This window comes from Botrytis sinoallii (genome assembly GCF_014898435.1).
Source record: "Botrytis sinoallii strain Bc 23 chromosome Unknown BSIN_013, whole genome shotgun sequence".
NCBI lineage: Eukaryota > Fungi > Ascomycota > Leotiomycetes > Helotiales > Sclerotiniaceae > Botrytis > Botrytis sinoallii.
The window spans coordinates 664,592-681,341 of record NW_024066040.1 but is presented as its reverse complement, the minus strand read 5'-3'; the positions used below and the strand labels follow the sequence as shown (position 1 = coordinate 681,341).

Genomic DNA, 16,750 nt, shown 5'->3' with positions numbered 1-16,750 from the left:
ACACTAACCAGGAGATCAGAAGATCTCCCTAAGGAGGAGGATGAATACTTCCTGTATCAAAGTCATATTATCCTGAAATAAGAAAACCTGGATTCCGATCTGTTTCCCGCTATTGTTATTCTAATTAAACCCAAGATTATTAAGAAAGTATATTTCGCTATAATTACCTGCAACTAGAGAAACCCTGATCCTACTAATATTACTAATCATTTAGATTCCGATAATACTATAACTTTACTAGAAAATAACAAAGTTATAAAGCCTGCAATTCCACTTGCTATATCTATACCCAACCCCGCGATATAATTAGAAGACTCAGAAATCCTTTTAAACCTTTCTGCCAATCTGCTTACCCTATTCCACAAAGACTACCAAGCTAACCCTATATCCGAATCTATTCTGAAATCCCTACAAAAAAGATCCCCGAAATACCCAAAAATCATTCTTATCAAATATACCGAAAATAATAATTTACTATATTACCAAGAGAAACTATACATTCCTAATCATAATCTCCTGAAAACCTATCTGCTTTGTTTATATTATGAATCGCCTGCCATTGATTATTCACACCATACCCGAATCTTTAAATTACTATCCCGAAATTATTATTGGTCTGAATATTATGATTATATTATATAATGGGTTTATAACTACTATAGTTGCTACTATGCTATCCCGAATCGTAAAGGTCAGAAGAGAGTTCTCTGTCTACTCCCAATTCTACAGAGAGTTTAGCAAGATATCTCGATAGATTTTATTACACATCTATTCGAAAGTATTGGTTTCGATACTATCATAATAGTAGTTGATTAATTAACAAAAATAAAACATTTCTTGTCCTGCTATAATATCTGCAATTCCGAAGAGATCGCCTGCCTATTCCAGAAGAATATCTAGAAGCTCTATAACTTATCCTTATTCATTATATCTAATTATAAAGCTCAATTTGTCTCTGAATTCTGGAAACATATCTGTAAACACTTGAATATAGCTATCAAGCTTTTGATCACTTATTACCCCGAAACTAATGGACAAACCGAGAGAACTAATGTGATATTAGAGCAGTACCTTTAATCGTACATAGCATATCTATAGAATGATTGGGTAAAATGGCTTTCACTTACTGAATTCTCTATTAATAATACCTAGTCCAAAAGTATCCGAATAATCTTATTCTTTTCGAATTATAGGTTTTATCTTCATCTAGGCTTCGAGCCCGTATTATCCTAGAGTAATTGTTTTGTTATATAAGATACTAAAGAATTCGTTATTAAAATAGAAACTATTTTCTTATACTTATAAACCAAACTGATCGCTAGTTAAGCTCGATATTCGAAGAATACTAATATCTATTGTTCCTTTGCCTATAGATATCTATCCGACAATTTAATCTAGCTGAATACCAGAAATATTAAGATCCTGTATTTATAAAAGAAGCTTGATTGGAAGAACCTCGGGTTCTTCAAGATCTTGAATCCGATAGGCCTTTATGTTTATAAACTGGAATTCCTGGTCTTAATGAAGATTCATTCTGTTTTTTATATTAATCTGCTATATTCTATATATAATAATCCTGTTTTCTGGGTAGTGTAATTTGTTATTACTTTTTGTAGAAATAAACAGCCTTGAGTGTTTTGAAATTGTTGAAATTCTAAACTTTTGTTAGAAAAGAAGAGATTGTGAAAAATCTTGTTTGAAATATACTATCCGTTGGGTCGGCTATGATATGCTAACCGAAGAACCTACAAGCTATCTAAAAGATGTATAAAAACTAATCCGCAATTTTCATTATAGATATCCTAACAAACCCGATCCTGCTTGATCGGACCCCGTCTATCTATAGATTGTAAACCATAACATGCTGCCTCAATGGAGCTCGATCTTTAGGAGGGGGGTAATATTATAGTATAAGTTCATATAATATGCTAATCCTATTAGAAAGGATTGAAAGGAACGCTTACACTAGAGTGTAAGCGAGCTAGGGCCCGATTGGGCTAGCTCGCTGTGAAAATTCCGTATATCTTTAACTCAGAAGATCCTGTATTATAGCTCTTTGAGCTATGTCTTAATCCTCAATCTGAATCTATTACCCGAATCAGTATAACTTTGCTAGATTAGGGTAAAGTTACTAGAACCCTATCCCGCCCGCCTGCCCCCGTGATAATAATACTGGAAAGATACTGGCGTATTATATAACCTAAAGGGCATAATAAGGAATTCAAATAATCCAAAACATATAATGAAAGCTGTTTTTTATTTATCCCTTTCTGTAATATATAGTTTATTGAAGATAGTAATAATATCCAGTTTGAAATAAACCTTAGCGTTGTATAATATATCAAGAGTCTCTTATATAATAGATAGAAAATAGCAATTCTTTATTATAATATTATTTAATTCTCGATAGTTTTGATAAATGCGGATTCTGCCTTCTGGCTTTGCTGCTAAAAGGAGTAGTGCTATATTGCGAGATCTTGATTTCCAAATAAATCCTTTAAAAAGATTATTATCAATCTATTTCTGAACTATCTCAAGTTCCAATAGTGATAATAGCCGGTTTTTGAAATAAGGTGGTTCTTTATTTAGCATTAATTCGATTTTGTAGTCCCAAGCTCATTGTAATGATAGTACCCTCAACATTTCGAGAAAGGAAAGCTAGTAATTTGTTTCGAAGCTAATTAGAGAATATGTTTCATATCTCTTTATCACTAAGATCTGATTTTTCTGCTAAGAACTTTGATATATTAGCCTCAAAGATCCTTTATAGATAAGCCGATTTATAGTAATCTCGAACAAAGTCATATAAGTGTAATGGTATTATAGAAAGTGCTTCTGTCAGGTTACCATATTCCTGAAGTATATCTTTATAACTTGCTCATTTTTGGCAAAGTTGTTTATAAAGATATAATCGAGCTTATATTTGAGTGCTATAATCTAATCTAACTTATTTCAAATAATTCGTATTACACAAATATTGTCTTATTAATAGAAAGAAATAAAGCTTAAGGTATATAATTATTGAATATTCTCTATATTTGGACTTGTTTTGTATTCTCGAATTATTAGTAATAATATTGAAAGAAGTAATAATGATTTCCTTACTGGATTTGGTTTTCTTTATCTTTATTCTGTAATCTTATTTATTACTACTAGATATATTTTCGGCTGGTTTTGTATCATCTATGCTTGTATATCTGTATTCCTATTACAGGTTCTTATATAATAATGATTTACATCAAAAATAAATATTGCTTCAATAAGCATATCTTATTTTATATCAGGGTCTTCAGATTTATAATTATTATCAAGTTTGTTATTGTTCTTTATATATAATAATCAATAATCTTTTGTTTTATAAACTTTTGAAAGACAATCTTCAGTAATAATAATATATTCAAGACTCTTTTAGTTTTTGGATTAATACTTTAAAGAGTTGAGGTATTATCAGGTTATTGCTAGATCGATTTAATTATAAATACTTAAAAGTATAAGCTCCCCTTACAACAATATTATATTATATAGTATCGAGAAATAAAAGAAAGTATTATATTCGCTTAATCTATATACAGATTGTAGCATTATAACTATAGCAAGCCAAAAATGATTGATGTATTAAGAGAGAGTTTTGTAATAAAGAATATTCAGGTTTCTAAATATAATCCTATCGCTATAGGTATAATAAAGTATTCCGTAATAATATTTATTATATTATTATTGATTAAGCAAAGCTATTAGCAATGGGGTAAGAGTTGGGTATAAATTTTATATTGGTTAACAAATATCGGTTAGTGAATGTTTTATTGGAATACCCACTATCAATCAAACTAATCATATTAAAAAGGGAAGTATACATTGGAAATATAGTAGTTTGAATAAATAGAGATTTGCTATTTATAAAGCTGAGTTGTAACGGCTTAGTATTATCTATAGTGTATCTTATCTATTTCTTGTTTCTTGATGATCTCTACAGCCAACTTATTATGGAGATAATACATTTCCCGGGAACTTGTATGTGCTGTTGGATAGTAATAATAATATTGTATTGTTGTGTGGAGAGATATTAAAAACACTTTCCGAAGATACTAAAGAATTATTCTCGATATAGCCATAGACTGTATTAAGCTGTTGTTGCATATAGGGCTATTGTTGATAACTATATTCCCGAAAGTCATTTTGATTATAATTATTATTGCTTTGATATTGTCTGTCTTGACTGAATTATTGATTTCTTCTTCCAATATTGCTGTGATTGTATCCTGACACCCCTCTTGGGGATTCTGTATTATATCCTCTAATGTCACGGGATCACTTCTGGGAGTATTCAGAAGCTTTACCGCTAAGCTAAACGCCTAAAAGACTAGGAGGTAGAACTGGAAGTTCTATCTTACTCTCATATATATAGCAGGACAGGACAGGACAGAACAGAAAGGGCTTAGTGTCACCCTGTGACACCATTCTCCTCCTTAAGGTATGGTCTCCATACCATCACTTACTAGAAGGTTTCAGGATTCTGGATTCTAATGCCTCAGGTATTCAGACAGGCAGACAGGATCTATATATGCTAGCCTTCAAACCAATGAAGGCTTGTAAGCTATAAATAGGCCCCCTACACAGCTCCACTTATAACCAAAGATAGTTCTATTTAATGTCATGGGATTACTTCTGGGAGTATTCAGAAGCTTTACCACTAAGCTAAATATCCAAAAGATTAGGAGGTAGAACTGAAAGTTCTACCTTACTCTCACATATATAGCAGGACAGGACAGGACAGGACAGAAAGGGCTTAGTGTCACCCCGTGACATCTAACCACTTGTTATATATCGGCTTATTTTTTTATATTACAATTCTAAACAAAGTGATTTGATTTCTTGTAGTAATAGTAAAGGCCGAAATGGCATTTCTTCTTGTATTATTATACCTTGTTTTGGAATTTAACTATATCGAGTTTTATAAGATTATTATATAGAGTGGTGATAAGTGTAGGGGGAGTTGTATTGAATCAAGATTAATTGTAATTGTTTTTTGATAAATCTATATTATAATAATTATTCTTCTAGCAATTCTGGTTTCAAATTGTGAATTTATTTTTTCATTTTTCGATATCATCTAATATATAGAGGCTTGAGTTTATATGAATTATAAGTTTTAGTTCTTTAGAGACTTTTTGTTTTAAAGTAAGAATTATTTTTCGATCAGATTTGTAATATTAATTGCCTAAGTATTTCAATTGTATATAGAATATTGTAAAGGCCTATTTCTCCAACATCTTGAGTTTATTGAACTGAATTGCTATTTTCTGCTCAGAGTTGATTGTAATATAAAGACTATTAAGCTTTTTGAAAAACAAATCAATAATTATATAAACTGAGTTATTTTGTAAAATATCATTAATATCTTTTAATTGTTCTTGATATACATATCCTCCAATAAGAAAGGCTATATATAAAAGTTTCTTCTTCTCAGTATCAAATATAATAGTATTAGATATTCAATAGATTTGTAATCCTTGTTTTCAAGCTAAATATTTATTTTGTTGTACTATTGTATTAGTCTTTTTTTCTTTAAAGGTTTCTGGATTTTTGAAGATTTGTTACCAAGCATTAGTAGGTAAATTGAGGATCTGGGCTGGTATGTTTTGTAGTAGTTGGAAAAGCTGGTTTTGTAATACTATATTCAGTTGTGTTTGGGTTTGTAAGTGGGTTTGTATATCGGCTAGGACTGTATACTCATTACTTAGATCTGTATTTATCCTAGTTTGTATATTATAAAGTGATTCTAATAAATTATTAACAATATTATATAAATAATATAAATATGATTGTTTATCCTCAGAAAGACTGAGTGTTGGATTTCGAAGATCGGGGTCGGAAATGCTTGAAAGTTTACTTGCAAACTATTACCATTTAGCAAAAATAGTTCAAATACTTGTTCTAAAATTGTTGAATATTTGAACTTCGTTTTTTGTAGATAACGAATCAGGTATATCTATTATTTTAAAAATGAAGATAAAGATAAGAACAAAAATAAAGACAAGAACGAAAATGAAAATAAAAACAAAGTCTTTATTAGAGTATTATTGTTAAGATCGGATTGCTATTGATATATAGCAATGGGACCTTTAAAAAGATAGAATATATTATTACAGTGCAAAGGATAGATATTAGATTGGATATATGATATTCTACAAAGAGATTGAAAGTAATACAATGTAACTTTGCTATATAATAGCAAAGATGACTAAGCATCCACTACGCTAATATACTACGCTAGTGAACCCGTGACAATTATACTCAATTTAATAACTCGTTTTTTGAAAAAATAAGCGAATTTTATATCTCACTAATTTTATTCAAATAGAAAATTTAATTTCAATCACTTCTAGCTATATTAATATATCTTCAAATTAAAAAACTCTTTACAATAATTAATATTTCAATTAGAATAATGATTATAATAGTTTTTAGCTAATTTAATAAGAGAGTTATTGAGTTAAAGATAAGTAAATCAAAATTCGATTTTGAGATTGAAAATTAATATGTTTTTGAGCTATTTTAGATTGTTTTTAAACTTTCGTTTTAATTCAATTAAAAAGAGCTTAAATCATTTGAAATTTGTATTAATAATATAATCAGTTATTCATTATTATTTAGTCAAACTTTACATTGAATTGGATTACAATTGATGAAGGTATTGTAGGTTGAAATCGGAAAATCTAACAATTAGATATTTTTATTGAAGCACTGATATTTAAGGTTTTAGAAACACGTCATTAAATTGGGTGCGAAAATGAGGCTTATAAGACTTAAGATTATCCCATCAATCTCCGTAGAACTCCTCGGACTTTAACGTTTCATCCACATCCAAATGCAGATGCAAATCCAAATCCACATTTACGCGGGCAATATTAGGTCCTTCCTTTTTGAGAATGCTGCAGTGGAGACACATGTGATGCATATAATGCATGCAGGGTGGGAGATCCCGATGTTCGGGTATTAGTTGGGGATGAGGGAATCTAACTTATTTTAAAGGGGTGGATTCTGGAATCTTGGATGTATTGAATGATTGATACGTGTATGTTGCTTTTGTGAGGAAATACAAAAGTGAGGAGAGAAGAACATCTATCCATCTGTGCTATATTTGGGTTGGTGGCTATATGCGTACTCATCATCTTACGAATTACTTATTCATCCATGAAAGGAATCAAATACTAGCTACCTAGGTATCTAGGTCGAAGTCACCCATCCATCCATCCATCTTCCTTTCTAGATATTATTCATCCATTCGTTTTCTTCACACTAACAACATCATCCTAAACAGCATACATAAGATACCAAATCAAACTATCCCCACACAATCAGCACCATCTCATTCCATCCCCACATCACATGCTACCCTACCATTTATTCGTTACCTACATAGTACCTAGTATTCCTCTATCTCAAGGTACACCAAACGAGCATCCCCATCCCATCCATCTCAATCTCCATTCCCGTACATCTCCAGATCCAATATGTAATATCCAATATCGAATATCAGAGTCGCACCTAAGGATTCACCACTAGATAAACGAAAAACCAAACCCCCAAATACCACCGCAGCATGCATATATGCATCCCTCGCACACCAAATATAACTCTAAACCAATACCCCAATACCACACAAGACGCAGAATCAAGCTTCAAGCTTAAGTTACCGTGCCCAAAAGGTGCATATACGATATCCAGTAGTCGAGGTGGTGGTATTACGAAAGAGGAGGAAGAGGAAGAGGCGTATATTATCGGCAGATTTTTTTCTTTCGAGTCTGGATCTACAGATGTGGCGTTTACATATGAAATGCGATGGGGATCGCAGGGAGGACATTAGTGAGTGAGTGTGGCACAGTGGAAGAGGGAAGAAAAGGATGAGGAATAGATTGTATGTTATTTGGGAGGGGAGAGTTTCGTGTCCTGTATTGATCTTTCTTCTTTGCGAATCATGTACATGTACATGACAGAATTTTGATTATTGCTGGTAACCACTAATCCTCGATTATGCGGGAATCTCTAAGAAAGCTTGATATTTATTCTCATCAGATAACACTCGAGAATAATCTGATTCAGATCACTCTGTAGCTGTCACAATGTATACACTACCCCCTCTCTCGGAATCTATCTTTCCGCTGTGGTATCATCCAAATTCATACTAATTGGTATCACGGAACTCAAGTGGATAACCTCAAATCAACGTCCTACTTTATTTCTTGGGTTTTGAAGATTGTAAGGTATCCTCTCGCCTGAGTCACCTCTCGCGTATGATTCACATATGCTACTCTGCATTGATGGTTTCTGGAGGCGTCAATTGTGCGAAGTGGTACGGACTAATCTTTTTCCAAGTAAATAAACTTTGATTCATTTGTAATCCTTTTGAAGGATATATTATAATGAATGGATGGATGAATCGTCATTGTTGTGGTAGTGGTACATTGTCTATCACCAACCAATAATGTAACTTTACCACCACCACCATAACTCAATGAATAAATGAATGAATCTCTCTTCCCGCTATCAAGACGACCATCACTGCTAAACTCGAAGCCCGCACAACATAAATGTCTGAGTAGATGTGTACTAATCACTCGATAAACTCTGTACCTCCACATCAAAAAAATCAAAGAAGAAAATGAAGGAATTCAATTAACCCCATAAGATTCTACAACCTATCAATCGAATCTCGATAAAAACTGAGGATATCCCCAATCAAGTATTAAGCTGGTAGATTTTGTATTTTAAAGATATTGTATGGTATATATATCGAATCCAGAAACCAGATATTCCACCCTAAACAGGAAGTATTGTAAATACGATCCGGAAGATAACAAACTGTTCATGTATGTATCTCTCGCTAGAACATAGGATCTATAAAGACATTGTTAACGTAAAAATGAGTTTGAGGACTTCCGGAAACTGACATGACTATGGATAGCAGTGGCAAGAATCAAACTATTTTTTCGAGTCACTTGACTCAGGAATGTCATACATTTAATGCTAAGGTGACCACTGGTCATTCTTCTAGAAGTCTATATTCATCCTCCAACGACTAGAAATCAATCAACTTTTAAAAGGACGACAGTACTACTTTCCTTTAAAGCATAGTCAATCGTCACGAGTATAATAGCCGCCAAGTACGACATGACAATCTACTTGCAGAATCACTAGCAAACAATAAACAGAAGGGGGGTAAAGACAAGACATTCATAGCATTAAGGATATCTATTTCTATTTCTCATCACCTTCAGCTGCCAAAGCATCGATTCTCGAGGCCCTCAAATTACCCGATTTCCCCTTTGTAGAAGATCTTAATGATCTAGTACTTGCGGAATCAGCATCGCCTGAGAGTGGTGTAACCGGCCTCTCACTATCTAGAGAAGAGAGACTAGTGAAGCTAGATTCCCTAACTAATGGTGATGGAACATCAGGAGTAGACGATCTGGAACCTCCGGCCCCCACTCTGGGAGAAGGGGGTGCGAGTTTCTGCCCAGTGGTTGGAACAGGAAGAGTCTTCTTTCTCCTACGCTCAGAGGCAGTAGATGCGCTGCTAGCTTTCCTTGTGTGACTACTGCCGGGTCTTTCATCAGCTTCGGCAGTAGGTGTTGCGCTTCGAGATGAATTGCGAGAATGAGAATGTGATCGTACGCTTGCACTCCTATCACGTTTCGATGCTGTACTTTGTCGATGAGGTCGATGATGAATTTTCTCAACATCCGTCGCATGCCCTGAACTCCATCCGCGGTACCCGGTCCACCACAACCATCCACCTTGTTGCTTTGCTAGTTTCCTTTCCCGGTCTTTCAATTTCTGTCGTAATATTTTTCGTCGCTCATTTTCCTTTTCCCAGTATTCGGTACGATATATATCCCAGTTTTCTCTAAAATTTGGAGAGAAAGGTTTGGGAAGCAATAAAAGCTTCACGTAATCTCCACCAGGTGCCAAGTCTTCTTCATAACGTTTCGTATCATCATCTTCGTGTATATTCCGTAGCGCATGATGCCCTCCGTTCTTCGTAGCCTTCTCCGATTCTTTCAATATCGATTGATCCACAAATCGATATGAGCTCCCACCGCTGCTGCCTGAGAACAAGCCGTACGAGAATAGAAATGATAATGCCGACAATAATTCCTTCCACCAAGATTGCTTGATAACCACCAGCTTACAATTAAATCCTCTAAGCCCTCTGTTTGTAATACCCACAAATCTTCGCGGCCATCGAATACCTCGCTCCCATTGTCCAGTTCCCCAGATTAATAGTGCTGTCACTATACCGCCCATGAAACACATTTTCTCCGTCATTTCCACAACCCAGTATACAGATCCGCCTACACCACTACCATCTTCTCTCGGCGCCAGGAATAAGGCATATCCAAACCATATAATCCATAGCCCCAGCAAACTCAAAAAGAACGCATGTTGCCGCCTTCGTGAGCGAAGTTGTAGCCACTGCGCGCGAAGTGAAGCTTCGAGGATTAGAAGATTGAGGTAGATCTGCGGGGGAGAAGAGGGAAGGGATGCGAGAGGATCGGTAATGGAAGGTTCGGACGGTGTAACACCAGTAGTTGGGATGGGAGGAATATGGGCACCTGGAGGCGGAGCGCCTTTGACTATCTGGTCGAAATTAGACATCGCGATGGATGAACGTCTATAGTATTTGAAGCTATGGCACTATCATCATGCTCTCCTCGTAGCTATGGTGGAACTGTGGAATTGAAGGCTTGTGCGCAATGGGTGGAAAATGTTGGGAAAAACGAAGTTATATTGAAGGACGAAAAAAATGGAATGCGCTGTTTGGTAAACAAACTCCAATGTCAGCTACCAATAGAATAAATTTGGAGTTGTGGAGCAATATGGGGTGGCATAGTTCACCGATAGGTATTGATGTTGGCTCGTTGGGTTGAGGATCAATATTCTAGAAGCTCGGCAATGATAACTTTTATGTCTCTCTTTTGGATACTTTCATGCAAGCAGCTGACACCGTCATCGGTGTGGGTGGAGGATGTTTTCTTACTCGACCAAATATCTTATCTTCAATCATCGACCACCACCAACCACCAGATTTTATAGTAAATTCAATAAATCGTTATATTCTATACGAATTCATCCAATATAGGTGTATTCTATCATCAGGTCCAATCGGAATGAAGCAAATGCGAATAGAGGAAATATAATCCATTTTCAAGGCCTTGTTCTACGGAACCACTGGTGAACTTCGGATTGTGGTTGCTCCGATCACCGAGTTTGGTTGATCGCATTCGCATTCGCCATTACGATGACGACCTGTCAATAGATCAGACTGACTCTTGTACATCAAATAATCCCTTAAATACCCCTTCAAATGATTGAATGATTTCTCCTGCTTGCTACCTTCTCCCTCGAGTACAGTATGCTTATCCATTCTCACAGTATCTTTTCTTCTATCTAATTCCCTACTCCTACAATCCATAAGCCGGCGAAACATTTAAAGTGGCGTCCACCGGCCGTACCTATTCCAAAGTCCTTAACTCCGCCGACAGTAAAAGTAACATTACTTTCTTTATAAACAATTGAGAGGTGCACGCGTTGCCTCTCGATCATTCAAGTTGTATCAAACAAATCTCATATCGCTCTTATTGCGATCAGGACCATCGGACACATTCGGTGGACGAAAGTCTGCTCTCCCATATCTGAAACGACTCTCCAATCTTACCACCTATACTACAATGGCTACCTCTGATACTGAGGCTCCTCGAAGCCAACAATCTCCACTCGCTTCTCGCCGTGAGAACTCCAAGGAAAATGCCCCCGCAAGAGGCTTCTTTCCTCTAGGTTATAAGCCGGCATTCAGTCAGTGGTGGTCAAGCGTTTCACCGGCTGTCGCGGAACATACTGTATTGTCCTTCGTTCCCTATCTACAAAAGCCACCTACACATACCCAGACTGGCTCTGCCCCAGTCTCAGCTGGCACATCAACAATATCAGTAAACGATGATCCGAATGCTGTATCTGCACCAGTGCGAACGAATTCCATAAACGATCCTCATGGTCCAAGACAATGGCATTCGAATCTTGTGAAACTGAGTGGGAAGAACAGAGCATTGAATGAGTTTTCCGTGGAAAGAGTGGGAGAAGAAGTCGAGGATACATTGGTAATGCTTCACGGCTACGGCGCAGGTCTCGGATTCTTCTACAAAAACTTTGAGGGGTTAAGTCGAGTGCCAGGTTGGAAAATATACGCTCTGGATATGCTAGGAATGGGACGAAGCACCCGGCCACCCTTCAAAATAAGTGCAAAGGATCAAGCTGGCAAAATCGCAGAAACAGAAAGTTGGTTCATTGATGCGCTGGAAGAATGGCGTGTTCTTAAGAAACTCGACAAATTTACACTTTTAGGCCACAGTATGGGTGGTTACATGGCTGTTGCATACGCACTTAAATATCCCGGACATCTGAACAAATTGATACTCGCCTCACCAGTGGGAATTCCTGAAGATCCCTACGCTACCTCAGCGGCCATGCCCGAGCCCGAAGAATCTACTCTCGCAAGCGAATTTACCCAAGACCAAGAAGCAGACATTGTCTCTTCATCCTCCTCTTCCAATCCAAGCAGACGCACCACCGGTGACAACAACAATTTTGGAAACATGCGCAACAAGCGCGAAAACAACAAATCCAAATCCGAACCCGTCAAGCGACCCCTTCCTTTCTGGCTCACCTACCTCTGGGACGCAAACGTATCCCCCTTTTCTCTCGTTCGCTGGGCCGGCCCCCTGGGACCCCGTCTCGTCTCCGGCTGGACATCCCGCCGCTTTTCCCATCTCCCCAGTAACGAAAATGAAGCACTACACATGTACGCCTACTCCCTCTTTCGCCAACGCGGATCGGGCGAATACGCACTCCCTTATATCCTCGCCCCAGGGGCCTTTGCCCGCTCTCCTTTAATCCGCCGCATCCATGGTGTAGGCCGTCAACCCATTCCTTCCTCTTCTCCCTCATCCCTTACCCAAAAAGAACACGGCTACCCCATCCTCTTAATGTACGGCGACAACGACTGGATGGATGTAGCCGGTGGCTACGCCGCCGAACAAGCCTGTAAAGAGGAGCGCGAAAAAGCTCTCGCTAAAGCATCGAAAGAGGAAAAAGAACTAGAAAATGGTAGCGCAAAAGTCGTCATTATCCAAAAAGCAGGCCATCATTTGTATCTAGATGGATGGGAAGAATTTAATGAATTCATGAGAGGAGAGATGAAGGAGACGACTGTGGATAATCGCAAGATGAAAAGTGTCTTGGAGAAGCTGGGGGTGCAGGTTGAGGAGAGATCGTAATGTGTATGTAGTTCATAGAGGAAGTGGATCTTGGGATGGGAAGGGAAGGGAACACGGTGTAGTTTATATCAGGTATCTTTTTGCAGGTTGAGCTTTAGTTTTTGTAGAGGAACAAGGAATAATACAGGATTGTGTGTGGGATTGGAGTTTGGGGGTCTGATTATTCTAGATTTTCATGGAGAATGGCGGGCAGAGCGAGCAGGGTGTTTTTTTCTTCTTCTTCTTTTTCATTTTTTTTTTCATACTTGTACAACTACAATACGCTCATCCACCCATCGACCCATCAACCATCAGCAGACGTATTCATGAGATTTATATAGATCCAGAAACTTAGACAGACTGAAATAAAAATGATTGCACAGCATTATACAGCATTACATAGCATCGCGAAGATACTCACAGCTAACACATACATCCCATCCCGTACTATCAATATCAATATCAATAAATATAAACAATCACCAAAATTATCTAATATTATATACACTACACGTAAAATCTCCAACACCTTTGCTCGCTATAGGTATCCTACATTTTCCAAAAGCGGCCTGGGTATATAATACAACCTCCACGCATGCGCGCCTGACCTGACCTGACCTGACCCAAGCAGTCCAATTCCCCTGATTATGCTCGTGATTATATCGCCATATCATTACAATTTACATTAATCCTGCATCGTGTGTGCGTGCGTTTGTTGATTTGTGTGTGCGTTTGTCCGTCCGTTCAAAACTTGGTGCCGTTTACGTATGGAAGTAGATTTTGGGTGCCCAGCGTGCGACCCTCTGGTGAGGGATATAGTTAGTGGGTCATAATGTGATGGTTGGAAGATTTTTTTCTTTCGTTTTTTCTTTTTTTTTCTTTTTTTTCTTTTCAGGAGGAAGAGGAAGAATAAGAGGAATATAAATACTTACTAACAAACCAAACAATCAAACTCGGCAATTTGAAATTTCCCGAGCGGCCCGTCGCTTTGCTTCGACCGAGAGCAACGGCAATCATGGGGGCGCCATCCGTTTTGTACACGACTGGATTTTTCAATCTCAGCACGAGATCGAGATTTTTCGCTAGAGCGTGGGCTTGTTTATCGGCGTAGACGAATTGACTTGGTTGCGCATCGATAATGTCACCTGCGGCCCAGATATCTTCTGCGCCGTGGACGCGGAGATGTTGATCTACCTTGACAAAGTTTTGTCCATCGAGTAGTTCTTTGGGGATGTATTCGCTGTTTGGGATCGTGCCCAGCGTGGGTAGATAGAGATCGCAAACGAGTTTCTCGCCATTGGATAATGAGAGTTCGGTTTGGCTCGTGGGGAGAACTTTCGTCGAGTTGATCCTCGTTCGGAGCCTCACGTTGACGTTCATTTTTTCCAGCTCTTTCTGTGCTCCTGAGGCGATGGGGCTGGTAACTGCACCTTTGAGAATTTCATCGTTTGATGTTATCTATTTTTCGGTTAGTATATTATTTACTTGGGAACTAAAACTATACGCGACGGTACGTACTAATATTATGTCCTTGGTTTTTCCAAATTCGAATCCTAACTCCCCAACAGTCTCCACGCCCGTAGGTCCTGCACCTCCCACTACAATAGTTTTGGCATTGGCCACCTTCTCGCGAAATTTGTGAAGTAGTTCTTTAGTCTGTTCATATCCAGAAGGAGCTCCTTTCCACGGTACTTCGCCTATGGTGTGACTACCGGTAGCAATAACCAACGAATCGTATGATTGAACCGAATCCGGACCCGCAGTGGTTCTAATTGTAACTGTTTTAGCGACTAGATCCATACTCGTAGCTGTCCCTAAGAGGAACTCGAAAGATTCGCTTGGATATTTGGAAAAGCCAGGCGCAATCTCTGCGAACATCTGGAAATAGTGTCAATTACGCCGATAGAGATTGGTGAATATTTAACATCAAGTATTGGCGTACCTTTTCATCTGCGAATTGCCCCGGAACAATTGCTATTGCCGTTTGTGAGAATAAGATCAAAAGTACGAATAGATATCTTGCCACAAACCTCGAACTGAAGCCATATTCCAATATAAATGTGTGGTTGGCGAGACTAAAACTATCTTGAGTTCAGGAACCGCCGATAGAGTTGTCTTTAAAAGCCTGCATAGCATTAGTCACTCTCTTCATCACATCACACAGTTAAATATACTGACTTGTGCGCGATTGTTAATCCGACATAAGAAGCACCGAGAATCAGAACAGTTTTCGACATTTTTCTACTATTGATCAGTATTCTCTGGGAAAATGAGGTTCTGATCTTTTGTTGTCTTTTGAAACATTGAAGAAATGAAAGATCGTGAATAGGTAGTTATAGGAAAATGTGTTAGTAGAGATGAGATGGGAACTATCAGTGCTGAAACAATAGTTTGATGTCAAAGAATGAGGGTAGCAAAAAGTAATAACGGTTAGTCCTTGTGCGTGGAACAATCTCATATTAATAGCAATGATATGTGTCTACCTAGTACCTATCAGTAGAGCAGCGCCAGGAATAGTTCGTCGGCTTGATATTGAAATTACATGAAATCCTAAAGGCTAGATGGCAAATTATGTAGAGTGTCGAAGAAGGGAAGGCGGAAAGGAAAGGTCCACATGAGCGAAAGTTTGTTGTGATAATTTCGAAGATGTTTGGGACGTTGGAGAAGAGAAGTCTAGGTACTAAGAATGATTTAGCCCGAGACCCTGTAATATAACAATTGGTCGGAGAAGATCTGCGTCCCTGCACGGACGAGATCCCCCAAAGGTTTCTTTTTGGAGCTCCGTGCGACAGAGTGCAATAGATTCATCTCGATTAAGCTTTCGGGTTTCGGGCAGAAATCTCACATCAAACCAATGAAAGTGGCGGATTTAGATCAAAACACGAAAATTGCTTGATTCAGAAATGGTCCAAACATTGCGGTTGACTTAGATGTCACCAATACCACGGGGAAAACATGTGGAAGATAATGCAGGGCACGATAGCAGCAAGCTTATTCTTCACTTAATATCACACGGTGGCCATTTCCTCGGGATCATGTGCAGAAGCGAAGAGGGAATACCTACATGCTAGATAGCTTCCTTGTTACACTCTCAGCCCAACTCAGGCCAAAGACCCTTGGCAATATATTATAAGCTCTCCTTGTCAATAGATTAATGATCAATACCTAAAAGTATCAATTGACAGGGACCTTATCTTCAGTCGCAAAAGAAATAAATCCGACATCCCAGTGTGAATATGTCATAATGATATTGGTACCTATATCAACTCCCTAACCCAACTACTCAACCATGCAACCTAACAAGTCACATCCTATCCATATCCATATTTCCACGTCTTGGGTATCCACAGATTCCCAATGCCTTCAAGTTCCCCTGAAATTCCATGAAAACTAAAGAAAACCTCCCATATCGTTTCCAAAGTATATCTGTTCCAAAC

The 16,750-nt window shown here is 37.8% G+C and overlaps 3 protein-coding genes across 3 annotated transcripts; 1 reads left to right on the top strand and 2 right to left on the bottom strand.

The window, feature by feature from the left end:
* Positions 1 to 9,258: 9,258 nt before the first annotated feature.
* On the bottom strand, positions 9,259 to 10,659 carry EAF02_007638 (uncharacterized protein; the record flags this gene model as incomplete). Its single annotated transcript, XM_038903686.1, has 1 exon — positions 9,259 to 10,659. The coding sequence occupies one exon, from the start codon at positions 10,657 to 10,659 to the stop codon at positions 9,259 to 9,261; it is 1,401 nt and encodes a 466-aa protein (XP_038756500.1).
* A 1,073-nt stretch (positions 10,660 to 11,732) lies between these two features.
* Positions 11,733 to 13,334, top strand: EAF02_007637 (uncharacterized protein; the record flags this gene model as incomplete). Its single annotated transcript, XM_038903685.1, has 1 exon — positions 11,733 to 13,334. The coding sequence occupies one exon, from the start codon at positions 11,733 to 11,735 to the stop codon at positions 13,332 to 13,334; it is 1,602 nt and encodes a 533-aa protein (XP_038756499.1).
* A 723-nt stretch (positions 13,335 to 14,057) lies between these two features.
* Positions 14,058 to 15,550, bottom strand: EAF02_007636 (uncharacterized protein; the record flags this gene model as incomplete). Its single annotated transcript, XM_038903684.1, has 6 exons — positions 14,058 to 14,116; positions 14,246 to 14,771; positions 14,832 to 15,191; positions 15,256 to 15,287; positions 15,344 to 15,438; positions 15,492 to 15,550. 6 exons carry the CDS (start codon positions 15,548 to 15,550, stop codon positions 14,058 to 14,060), a joined length of 1,131 nt encoding a protein of 376 aa, XP_038756498.1.
* Between the last annotated feature and the right edge of the window lie 1,200 nt (positions 15,551 to 16,750).